This window comes from Cuculus canorus, chromosome 3 (assembly GCF_017976375.1).
Source record: "Cuculus canorus isolate bCucCan1 chromosome 3, bCucCan1.pri, whole genome shotgun sequence".
Taxonomy (NCBI): Eukaryota; Metazoa; Chordata; class Aves; order Cuculiformes; family Cuculidae; genus Cuculus; species Cuculus canorus.
Genome location: NC_071403.1, coordinates 15,574,919 through 15,588,148, shown reverse-complemented (window position 1 = coordinate 15,588,148; position 13,230 = coordinate 15,574,919). Strand labels below are relative to the sequence as shown.

Below are 13,230 nucleotides of genomic sequence, written 5' to 3'. Positions count from 1 at the left end.
AAAAAAAGACCCTAAAGTTTCAGCTAAATAAATTGTTGCAGATATAGTGGCAGTCCACACAGATGGCGATATCACACAGCCTTTCACTACAGACCAAGCGCTTTATCAACTGAGCCACTACCGATTTGTAACTGTATTTTAGCAGGACTTTGAAATTGCAGACACGTTAAAGAATGGTGATCAGGGTGAATAATTCTGAGTTGTCCAAAGAGCATGATAACAACAAACTGCTTCTCATCACTTTCTGAAGGTAATTTTTTTTCAGACAGCACCAATGGCATGCTGTGAAACGCTTAGGTGACTCACTTATAGTAGCCAGCAGCTGAAACCTTCAAAAGACTCAGCTCTTGAGGGTGCCTTTCTTGTATTAAATGAGACTCAAATACAGCTCTATAACTTTTGGCTTACCTGAATTGCTATACCGACACAGTCGTCCACAGATTCTCTCAACTTTTTTATCCTTTCCCTCAGGTACCGCCAGTGTTAAGAGTTACACAGTGACTCAACAAGGCAGAAAGTCTATGGTTTTATGTCCTGAAGTACAACTATGGCTTCAAATCATACCAATGACTAGAAAGTACCTAACCAAGTGGCATTCCATTAGACATCAGGCTGTGCATTCAGGAGCAGAATCCTCTTCATCAGACTCTAAAAGGAGTGAGGGCAGCTTCTCCTCCTATCTCTGGTACCTCAGGCAGGACGAATTTGGATTGCAGAATTTGGATTGCAGAATTTGGATTGCAGAATTTGGAAGAACTTCTGATCTACATGACATTCCTGCCACACACAACCTCTTCCATAACAATAGTTTTTAACTACGGGCACACACCAGTCATCCATCCTGGAGAGAAGTGGATGGGCTGGGAGTGAGGTATTAATTGAGACTTGGTACTCTTGATAGGTGTTAGCAGAGTTCTTAATGGCTCAAGATGGCCAGAATACTCATTATCTGAGTTGAGAAACCACATCTATCAACAATAATCTGTTTTCTTGCAGGTTCCTTTCTTTTATGTTTGCAGAATTATAGTAGGGTAACATAGGGTGTGCTTTAAAGGAAGAGCCACGTTGCTGGCTACCATGATGTTCTTAGATTAAGGCAAAAGAAGAGTATGAGCCCCATAATCCTTTTTCCTAGAGTTAAACGGGCTGTGGACAGCAGAATAGTGATTACACAGGAGCAGCAAATAGTCAGCTTCATAAAGGACAAGTCACAGGCTAGAAGTAAAATCTTGCAGTATGCAGAATAGCCACTGAGGATTCACCCTGCACTTTTCTTGTATGTACAGCATACCATACCTCAGCTGAACTCAACTTTTGGGACTGTCATTTGTTAGTGAAAACAGGCAATGGAAGTGCATGTATGATCTCTCTGGGAATTATGAAGGAATGAGATTGTGCAGCTCTGGCTTGTCCTATCACAACAGCTCTGATGTCTCTCTGATACAAAGATCAAGGCCAAAAGCTTTTTCTCTGCCCACAAAGAGGGACATTAAATTTGCATTTCAATACAAAATGTAGAACGTTTATTCATTATGAGGAAAATAGCTGTCAGATTAGATGACAGAAATTACAAGTTTAGTATCTTTGCTCTTCCTCAAGTATGACATATAAGGCAGCATTGCATTCTCCAGGGAGAACCGGGAGGGAACTAAAGCTGTTTTTACTGTGTGTATAAACCCAGCACTCAGCAATGAGTTTTTTAAAGGCAACAGTTCCTAGGAAAGGAGACCAGCACACAATTTATCTGTCCTAGCACAACCTAATATTTTGTTCCCAAAATCTTTGCATATGTGATCCCAGTTCATCAGAAACACCATAAAAATGACATAGTTAGGCGCGTTCTTTTGCTGCCATCTTTTCTGTGATCTTGTGGGAATATCAGAAATGCTGAACTTTATTTATTGTCCAGGATCAGAAAGGAAAATATATCCTAATAATGGGCATAATATTCAAAGCCATGAGAAATATGAAATTGAGGGCTTTTTTCAGCAGTATGAGAAATTCTATATTTAAACAGATCACTCCCACCAGACAGAAGCAGAAATATAACATGCCTTTTTTTCAGAGATTTACCATGTTTAATAATTCATTTTTCAGTAGCTTAACCATGTATTCAGATAAAGTAATAAACAAAAGTGTTCAAAGTGAGGCAATATTGTCTTTATGTTATTTTTAAATTGTGATCAGGTATCTGTGGGACATGGAAAACTAAAAATCTAACAAAATACATAATCTTTGCTTCTCTAATAAAATTTAGTGCCAAATTCTGCTCTCAGGTAAATCTTGATAAAGGGCATTACAACACAAGGATATATTTATGGGTTTTAAAAGTGCAAAAGATCAGTTGTCACATCTTAAAGGCTCAGCAGTCACCAGATGGAGAGCTGGCGTCTACCTCTAACAGTTATCAACCTGCTGACCTGGTGCGAGTAGATGCAGCTTCACTCAACTCCAGTCAACTGATTTGACTTTGCCAGATTCTAATTTGGCAGAATTTGGGATTTGACTTCAATTTGCCTGCTTCAGCGAATGAGAGCACAATTTGGCTCCTTGCTTGGTGAAAAGGAAGCCAACCAAACACGACTTTCACTAGGCCACAGGTTTTGGCCCCAGATTTCAACATACACTATTACAGTGATCAAAAGAACCATAGAGATTACTTATCATTTTACTGTTCCTTAACACATTTCACACAGTCCTGCAGCGAGCAGAATCACAGATGAACCTCAGAACATACAGAGAGCACAACTACTACACTGGACATGAAAAGGAAATTTTATTAAACATGTTTACATAACATGAGTTGGAAGTTCATTTAAAAGCACAGGGGAGTGTTAAGACAAGTGGTCGAAATAGAAAGATACTATCGAATTATAACTAATTGTTTTTTTGGCCACTAAGACAGAACAGGATCTAGTAGTAGTGCACCAATTCTTGAGTTCTTCCTGCTCAGCAGGTCGAGCAGTAACCAATCTGCGCCCTATGGAAAGATGGGCAGAATAATTCCCACGTGTTGAGTAATAATAAATAGTTCACTTGGTGCAGGCAGTATGTCTATGAATTAAAACCTAGTGTGTACACAGTTTCTACATGTGTTACAGCCCCACAGTAGGAATCTACACCAAAATAGTTATTAGAAGGAATTTGGTCCGTACTACATCACGTTTTCCATAGGGTAAAAAATAAAGTCCATCTATAGACATTTAGCACCAGACTCACAGACCTAGCCTGGCTAAAACCTGCGAAATGTCTATAAGAAAAATGGATGGCTTAGATTTCTTGTTTACTTCAGTATAGTAATTACGAGCAAACTGTACAAGTACATGCAACATACAAGCTGGCCTATGTGGAACTAACATACATTATTAAATAACCTTTTTCATCTCTTTTTACAAAACGTGCATGCAGCTTTGAACAGTTCCAAGTCATGCTGCTCTATTTGTGTGATCACAAAATTGAATGGCCCGTAAAAGGAGGGGAAACATATCAATGCACCTGCAGGAATCTGCAGTTGTTTGCACATTTACAGAGTATCACAAGGGATTTCAAGGCCAAGAAGAACTTAAATGAATAAAAAGCAAATTGAAATTTGACTATTTTTTTCTCCAAAAAGTAAGATATCTTGCGTTAAAAAATCAAGCCTTGTGCTTGCATCAATCTCAAAGAAATGTAAACTAAAATCTGATAAAAACATTAGTAAGTGCAGAATATTTCAACTGGAATTTCCAGTGAAACACTGAACAACTCATACCATGCTCTATCCAGGGCAGACAGGTGCGTCTGAAGTGACACACATCAGAGAAGCCTGGGTACAGCTGAAAGTGTCATATGCTCAATCCATTCCTGGTCAACATTTTGGGAAGTAAAATTTACATTTATACACAGAAACATAAATATTTCCTCTCCATTTCTAGGAGGAAAACTGCATTACCAGTAACATATTCAATGTCAAAAATTAAGACTAAAGCTGCTTTATACCAGTCCCCAGCAATAGTTGCAGAATTCTCCGAAATTCTTCCATGCAAAACATCATAAACAAAAGTTTATATATATAATGCAAACATATCTGCTTTTTACAAAGAAAAAGTGGCACTGTGATGATTATTTATTTTTAAGAATATAGCTTAGATTGGTCATTTGTTCTGGGTTCCTATGTGAGAAATTTGGAAGTACCAGAACTGAGAAACGATTTGAACTCGCTGGAATTGTTAACTGTGGCTGTTGAACACTTTAAGGATGCTTACAGAGATATGCTTCAGCCCTTTTTTGTTTGGTTTAGAAAAAGAAAGGAAGGATCTCTGTTTGCGTTGTGAGGACTTCTACAAAACTAGCAGAATCACATGGCAAAAAAACTAGTGGAAGTGACAAGTACAGAAAAACTGCTGAAACACCAGGAAGGTAACACTGCTTGAGGGCTCTGTCAAAATGTGAAGAATACAACATTGTTAACAGAGTGAGAGCTTCCAGTTTGGCTCATCTTTGACTTAGGTCGAATCTAGAGGTGTCTCTCTCTCTTTGTTTTTTGGTTTGGTTTTTTTTTTTTTTTTGATCGTTATAAGCATCGGTGATAGCCGCTAAATAGATTGGCCATATGTGATATACCTTTGTTCTGTCAATTTAAGCCATCTCTTGACAAACAGACATATTTTTGGATAACTACTACAAGCAAAAACAGAAGTGATTGTCTTCCTCCAACAGCGTTTTTTGATCATGTGAGCATCTGTTTCCAATTATTATCCTGGGTGACATTTTTATTAGACAGCACCTGCTACTATGACCTAATGCAGGGAGGCCCAGTTGAACTTTCCAGAGATGACTGGGAAGCCCTGCGTGTCAGGGGAGTCAAGGTTGGATCCACTAGTGATGAAGGTGGAAATAATTTATACCAGCCTATTACCACACTGGAGAGATCTAGTTCCTCTAGAAGGATCTGTGCAACTCCCATGAAGCATTTGTGGTCCATTCGGCCATAGTCTCCCCAAACTATTACCTGGAAGAACATAAAATACAGGTTTAGCATTGTCCTCAAACCCATGCTTACATGTTCACTCCTGCTGTTACGTGTAGTGTAAAGAAAAAGTGATTCTTAAGGGTGAATAAGATTGTTCTCTCTCGTGGGAAAATCTAATGGCAGGACAGGAGTGTAAGTCGACAGAAGAGAAATGTTTAATACAGACAGGTATTTTGCAGGTCTGAAACCACAAGGATGTGTTTTGCCAGTATTTGTAACATTAAATGTTTAGTGAGTTGGAATGGGTTTATGCATATTGCTTAAACTTGAGTAAATGTGCAAGCACCTCTCCAAATGACAGTCTGAAATGGGATTAAGAAGCAACTGACCTGAAGGACTTTACCCTGTGGACTTTCATCAAAAACCAGTGTCTGTTGGTACAAAGGATCAAGGGTCTTCCGTGCAATTCTTGTCTTCTTCTTAGCTATACAGGCTCCATTTTCCAATAAATACACTTTGACATAGGGAGCTGCAAATAGAACATCATGAATTTTATGTCTGGACTTAAAAACTCCATTGCACATCTGAGCTGGAGGACAAATGCCTTAAAAGGAAGCTGAGTGGAAAGAAAATGATACATGCTGTCTTCATTGCATAATCTGAATACAATTGTATTCATAAAATAAATGACACGGTCCATAAGAAATAAATTTGATTTTTATAAAACTTGAATTTAATGATCTAAGATGTTACTAACAACAATTCTGTTTCATGGCTGTCATTTTAAAAACACTTCCCTTTGCCAGGAATTAACTGTCACTGATAGCTGCTCTGGAACCTTTATGTATGTTTAGGGATCAAATATATTCCAAAACAAAAGGCTCTGATGTTTCATTGAAAGGAATATTTAAAACTAAGTCACTCAGATAACACAAACATTAATTGCTCTTTCTTCAGCAATTGCTTAGTCTTTAGCTCCTAAGGAGGTTGTAAAGTACCATTTTGGCAAAATGTCATCTAAAACAACCATTCCAGTCGTCATGGCAAGCAGAGGTTGCAGTGGAGATTATATGTCTCTTCTAATAAAGATTTCTATAAATAACCAGAACTTCCAAAAATGTCCTTATGAAATGATATAATATTAAATCTCATTCATTATACAAATTATTGACACTGGCACTGGCATAACCTGCTGCCTCGAAGCACTGTTGTGTTCAGAAGACAGTGGCATGTGGGTCCGTTTTTAAGCTGTTTGCTCACAGCACTTCCATCTATTCTCCATCTCTTGTTTTGATGTGGAACAAACACAAAGGACTTCACCTACATCAACAAAGCCCTTCTGAGATACTTGACTTGCCTACAATACACAGAAATACTGCAAATGTTCCTTTCAGAATGGATCTTGAATTGCTGAAAATCATTCCTTGAAAGATGGCATGCCAGGCAGATGTAAGGTGGTAAGAAGTGGACGCTGGTAGAAAGCATATATCTATGCACCTATTCTTTGTTAAAAAGCAAACCAAACAAATGCAAATATAGTGATAGCAAATGGGGAGCTCAAAAGGTCTCCGGTCCTCAGTTCATCAGCATATTTCATATTCTTGTTTTCTGTTCACATATTGCCTATTTTTTCCCCTACCTGGGGTAGACTTGGAGCCAGGTTTTTGTGTGAGGCCACGGGCTCTAATGACTTCTACTTCTAACTGGCCCTTTTTATCCACCATTCCGATCTGGATGTCACCTGAGAGGGAGAAGAAAGAAGCCCACATTTTAGAGAAGCAGTACAGCTGGGAGATAGGGTGTAACTGTGAGGAAGGGAATGACTAGCTTCCTACTAGTCTGCTTGCCCCATCTCCTCCTGAGCTCTTTAATTTCACCATCATTAAGCCAGGACTAAACGATGCACTTAGGGAGGCACAGTGCCCTCTCTTGGTGTATAGTTTACATCAGAGCTCAGGATTTCTGATCCAAGGAGGCAGGCAGATTTACAGTAACACAATATCACCACTAGACCTTTAATTTTGCATTGGCGAATTAACTTAACGACTTCCTGCCTAGGACTGTTGCCCCAGTGTGCTGGTCACTGACATGCATTATCCTGACTGTGGTCCCACATTCAGAGAGCCTAAAACCCAAACTCATGTCCAGAAATCCCCTCAGCTGGACGTTTCTGCCTCCAAGCTGAGATGCAAGTGCTGGTAGTGCAAAGGCTCCTTGTCTGATGCAGCAGGAAGCAGAACCAATGGTAGAAGGTAATGTTGAAAGCCTCTATGACTCCAACTGCCTGTCTGGATCCTCAAGCATAAGGCAGAAACACCAACCAGACAGGGCATGCAGTCACAGCACAGCTTCAGAAAATGATACACTGCCCTCCAGAAGCTCAGATGAGGTTGTCTTCTGCAAAAGTCTCTAACAAGTGCAGAGGGGACAATTTTCCTGTTTTTATCAATACTCCACACCCATTTTTAGTGTGAATAAAATGATGCAATGTGTTAAAATATGAAGCTGCTTTTGCTACTAACTAGTCAAACTTCTTCACCTACCTGAGTTCTGAATAACAACATTTACTGCAGAAAAAGGAAACTGCTTAGTCTGAGATCAAGCACTGCTCTGATCAAGATCAATAAAATGTAAGGGAAGTCAACTATGGGCTGATGCTCAAAGCGTTATATCTCTATGGTTTCATGTATCATGTAATCAGCTGTGAAGAAATTTAACTGGCCACTGAGAATAAAAATGCATAGTATGACATGGGCACCTATATGACACTTGTGCAATTAAATAAACTGTATGTATATCCATGAAACACCTGAGTACGGATATATTTGTCATGTCAACTCTGATTGTCTAAAGAGCATGCCCAAAATGGACAGTCCTGAACTGTAGAAAAAGGGGTCCAGATTTAGACAGTATTTTGAAATTAACTAGGCTTGAGGTTTTCACATCTTTGTCTAACAAAATATTGAAGCTGTGTTTGTACCTTGGTACCTGAAGCATGAGCAGGGATCATTTATCAATCAAACTTTGCTTGAATAAACAGAGCTCTGTGTTGCGCTAAAAACAGTTCACAGGAAAATTCCAACAAGCCTCTTTAACAGCATATCTTTGTATTGCATATCCAAAAAAACCCATGCAACAGGGAACCAGAAGGGGGAGTGGTAATACAAACATTTTCAAATTGTTACTAGTGAAAAAACACAACATAGAAGTCCTCCTAAAAATTGTTAAAAATCCTCATTGAGTGCTTTTTTGAGGGCCAAACGTGAGCCTTTGGTAACTAAAGCAGTTCTAAGAAGTGAAAATAAACATATTACTCAGGTAATCTGCAGAAAAAGAAATTTAGTCAGAATACAAGATTAAAATAAATAAATGGAAGAAATCTAGGACCTTATATTCATACCAATAAAGCCACATAAGTTTTTAATGGACAATCATCTCACAAATACCTTCTCTCTCACAAGAAACAACAAAAAATTATTTCACAAGTTTGGTGCTTATTAATGCAATAGAAAAGGAGCGGTTATTTGGACTTATACAGCAACCCTTGCCTTATGGAGTACTAAAGGAATTATCAAGAAAGTTTCTGTCTCCTTCTGCTCATGAATTGGGGAGGCAACACTCTCTTCTGCAATTTTTATTTCTGTTTCTTTCTCATTTTTCAGAAGACTCTCAGTAGCCCTTCCTGAAGTTTATGCTCCCAAGATAATCGTACTGAAGCATTGGCCAGTTATAATGCCCAGCAGGAGAGGTGTGGTTACAGTAGTGGATCAAGGACTCCTTCCTTAGCATCCTAAGGCCTGTCTAAGAACTGCTCATACATAAGCAAAATATTATCAAACCTTTCCAAAGATATTGTGCTGTTGCACACGTGCCATACTCATACCCCAGTCATAACCAAGACACAGCTAGTGCTACTGTAGGGAAATCCAGACTGGTTTGCAATACAGAGAAGATCACAATTGGGCCCAGGCAGCTGCTGCAGAAAAGGATTTTGTCTCTTTCATGAAAACCACTGGCTTTGCCAGCAATTGATTACTGGCCATTGCAAATGTGGGCAGAAGTTTCGCATTCCGGAGTTATTTCCAGATGAACTATCCTTAGACAAGTGCAGTGTGTGGCCAGAAACTGTCACATCCAGTATAATCTGTGGCAAGTAAATACAAACTCTGAACCACAGGGATTTTGCACTGAGCTACAATTGGAGAAGCTACAACAGTTTTGAGTGGATAGTAAATGCGCAACCTCTGTCTTAAAATTGCAAACATGATTAGCAGACACCTCTCAGAAGGAGCAAATGATGTTTCTCATCATTTTGGATGCTAGCATACTAGAAATACTGCATATAGAACTTTCATGTTTATAGTGAGGGAAGCCACTTTGTAAAAGTATTTTTTGTGCTGCAGTGTGGCAGTGCGTGCATCAGTTAATTGGCTTATTATTCATTTAATAGAGGAGAAAATATTATTCTTACCCATGGCTGGTGTTGCTAGCGTTTGTCGGCCTACTAACTGTGCAGGTCCAAGTCCATCAAGGAAATCACTAAACTGACTGTCAGCGCCCAGCCGTACTCCAGGAAATATTAAGCTGAAGCAAAATAAAAGCCAGTTAAGCATAAGAACAGTATTGATTTCTATTGTCCTACAGTATTTACCTTACTACAAAGCAGGCAGCCCAGGATGTGCAACCACAAATTGTGCAAGCAGCATCAGGAATGAGTGGTCTCCCACAGACCCCAAAGAAGTGCAATTCTGCACATGGACCCAAAGTAGTCCATAAAACTGTTCTTTCTAAGGAATTCTCCAGCAGCAGTGAAGAGCCTGACAGGTGAAAACACTATGAGTGACCTTGTATAAGAAAACATGAAAGCCTCATTAAATCGAATATTCTATCACTCTTCATTCTTGATTTACTTTGTTTTATATATATACAAACATCCAAATCCCATCCACATCAGTCAGAACAAACAAGTAAACCAGACATATACACTAAATTATTCTAATTTTTGCAGTTGTTAAAGCAGTAAACTGGCTGGTAGCACTAGCATTGATTACAGCTAAACCGGATGCTGCTCCCCAGCTACAACACTCTGGCAGCCACATCTGGATCTACAGTTGGTACCCACCCCTCTTTTAGGACACAAATTAAACTGTAATACATTGGCACAGAATACATGAGTTTTCCCAAGCTGCTTTCTCGTATTCCAGAATTTTCACTTTCTTTTTAATAGATATATGTTCTCCAAACAATAAACAAATTATTGGGGAGACTCAGTTTTGACTTCCTCATCACAATAATGAGGAACAGAAGAACAGACTTTGAACCAAGTCTAGATAGCATCTCCCCCGGCAGGCCATCCAGCATTTTGCCTCAGCTTCTCCTTCAGAGGAAGTTCCCTATTAGACTGCAGAAAATAAATGCAAAGCTTCCTAAGAAAAACATCTAGGGTGAACAGCTTTGATTTCCAGAGATCAGGCTTGTGTGTGCCAGACATTCAATTCACACTGATAATTCTCCACAAACCCCAGTTCATTGGATAGAAAGAGTCCATTCCTCTCTTCAAGACTAAAGGATCTTACTATATCTGTATAAATGTATAGACTGCCTGCAATTCAAGTTGGCTAGAAAATATCAGTGGAGTGCTTTTCACTAGAAAACTCTGACTTATCAAAAGATAAGCTTTTACAGAAGTTTAGTTTTAAATCATATTTAAGAAGGTTTCTTTAGATGGAGGAGGAAAAGAGCCTCAAGGTTGCCAGTTCAACCACCAGTTACAACATTCACTTAACCTGGAAATGCAGGTTGAAGCCATCCACCCCACCTGACAAGACACAGTCTCCTCTCTGCCGTGGCACTTCCTATTCCCTCTTGCCCCTGCTACAAAAAAAAATCTTGCTCTTTTTTTTTCTCCCCCTTTTCCCTAGAATGCCTATTACATTTTGCTATGGAATGACTAACAACTTTGAAAATCTTCACTTGAGAGCCTTCTCACATTCCAGACACCTCTACCTATACAAAAAATGAAGGGAATGAATTACTCTATTGACCTTAATGTACATAAATTCTAATTCATTTAACTTAGGTTATGAGGCAAACAGAAAAATATAACATGGTAGCTGGGTTATCTACTGCAGGACTCTGCATTCTCAGCTGAGCTATGCATCTGATTGGACTTATGAAATGCAGAATGAGGCATGGTACTAGCAAAAAACTACGCCATCCTGGAGTAAAGTCATTATGATAATGCACATACATAAGGAGGGAAAAGTAGCCTGTGTGAACTTAACACAAGCACTTCCTAAATGTCACTGTTACCCATCAACAGTGAACTAAAAATAAAATACTACTCAAAGCAACTAAAGTCAAGTTCTCACTGGTTTTGATGGGAATCTCACAGGAGACAGGAAAAAAAAAAAACCCAGCAAACAGATTCTTTATTCAATTATAAGGGAAGTCTGAATACAGGGTGCTAACAAAAACTGATTTGTGCTCACACTATATATAAGATCTGAACTCAAAGGTGATATTTTTAAAATTTGAAAAAGGCCATGAAGGAAGGAGAGAGGGAGTAGATTTTAGGATCAGCTGGCACAGTGCATGTACCTCCAATTATGTGTCACAGTTGTATAGATTCCCCTCCACATTGCACGTGTCTCCCACTCATGTTCTAAAAACTGGGCAATGATACACACAGGGGAAGTGATTATACAGCAGAAGACTGTTTAATTGGTCGTCTTTCTTATGAGGATCTCCGCATTTAACATTTTTCATTCATTAAACTAAACCCAGAGTTGCTGTGAACTAACATTATTCTGTCAAACAGAGCATCTGAGATTTTGATCTATAGCTAAATCACCAAATTAGAGAAAATCAGAAGAGACTTGAGAAATTTTTTAAGCCACAAATTACAACACTACAATGAAGAAGAGCCCTCTAACATCCATTTTACCTATGACATTGTGTCCTGTTTATGGAATGTTTCTCTTCCTGCATTGCAGTAAGATATATTGAACTATTTCACCGAGTTTTGCTGTCTGACTCTTTTGGACCATTCTACTGGACTTCTCTTCAGAGTCACTGTTAGATATTGGTGGTGTCATCACTTCACTGACCTCACTGTTTCTTTATTGTTGCCAGGACTGGAATAGGGACGTTGAGATCGGGGACACTGGTTAAGACTAAGGTTAACTGTGAAATGGGTTTGAAATCAGGAAATTAAGCTGAGGAATAATGAGGATCAGAAGTCAACCAGAATACCTGGTAACTCGATCAATCCAAAAGTCTGGGAGAGCAACATAGTGAAAAGTTAGGGAGCTGCCAAAAGTATGGATCAGAAAAGCAGGACAAATGTGGCTGGATGTGATAAATCTGTTGCATGAGAAAGCTGAGAGAAGCAAGGAGATTTGTCAGGGGCAGAACTGGTGCTGGGGCAGCAAAAGATGGGGAGCATCCCCATCTCCTTGCCATCACCATGGCTGTCCCTGGCTCTTTGTGCCTTGAACAATGTTCAGTAGCAATTGTGGTAACACAGTAAGCACATAAAAAAAATGAAGTCAAGTCCAAACCTCTCATTTTTTTCTCAGGTCTATAGGGTGGATTTGCTTACCCCCAATTTCCCCTTTTTTGGGGAGGCATCTTCTAAGAATCCCCACTGACCATTGTGCCTGGACAGACTCAGGAGAGTCCTACTAAGAGCTGTGAGGAGGCAGGAGCATTCATGCACATTTTTGTGTCAGTTCTGCTTTTGTTCTTCTTTCTTACACACTGAGTCATTCAGCAGTGACTGAAAACAGCTGCCCCACTCCTCACAGTTATCTGCCTGATTTCAGCTGATGGGGCCACTGGACTCTGGGTTTACAGTTCTCAATAAGAGACTTGGACCAATCCCAAACTAAACTTTCTTTGTATATAGAATTACTGAACTGAGTTTCATATCACAGAGATTTACATACAACATTCAAAGTTTAACTCTGAGTTAATCCAAACATAAAGAAAAAGTACCCTTATGTTTTATTTCGAATAATGTGTTCTGAATTTAGTTGTCTTTTGATGAACAAAATGCCTCACTGGATTGCAGGGAAAATGTGAATTGCTAAGTCCTCTCTCAATTTTAATTTTCAAGAAATTTGTGTTACATGTCTGAAATAGTTCAGTTTTGCAAATGTTTCAAGAGGAAGAATCTGCACACAGTGCTATATCCATTTCAGGTAGAGCTGGGACTTCTGTTCACATCCCTGTTTTTCTTACAAAGACAAGAAACTTCTCCTACATAACTGATATTT

At 39.1% G+C, this 13,230-nt stretch overlaps 1 protein-coding gene across 50 annotated transcripts in view; it reads right to left on the bottom strand.

The window, feature by feature from the left end:
• Positions 1-1,604: 1,604 nt before the first annotated feature.
• Positions 1,605-13,230, bottom strand: part of RIMS1 (regulating synaptic membrane exocytosis 1) — a 327,910-nt gene continuing 316,284 nt past the window's right edge. For 19 of the 50 annotated variants that reach the window (XM_054060992.1, XM_054060965.1, XM_054060967.1 and 16 more), the window contains 4 exons: positions 9,423-9,535; positions 6,591-6,692; positions 5,341-5,480; positions 1,607-4,990 (listed from right to left, as the gene is read on the bottom strand). In XM_054060992.1, the coding sequence (XP_053916967.1) occupies positions 4,772-4,990; positions 5,341-5,480; positions 6,591-6,692; positions 9,423-9,535 (574 nt within the window). In that variant the 3' untranslated portion in view covers positions 1,607-4,771. Of the gene's footprint in view, positions 4,991-5,340; positions 5,481-6,590; positions 6,693-9,422; positions 9,536-13,230 lie in introns of all 50 variants that reach the window. The other 31 variants (XM_054060999.1, XM_054060987.1, XM_054060994.1 and 28 more) reach the window with 4 other exon arrangements.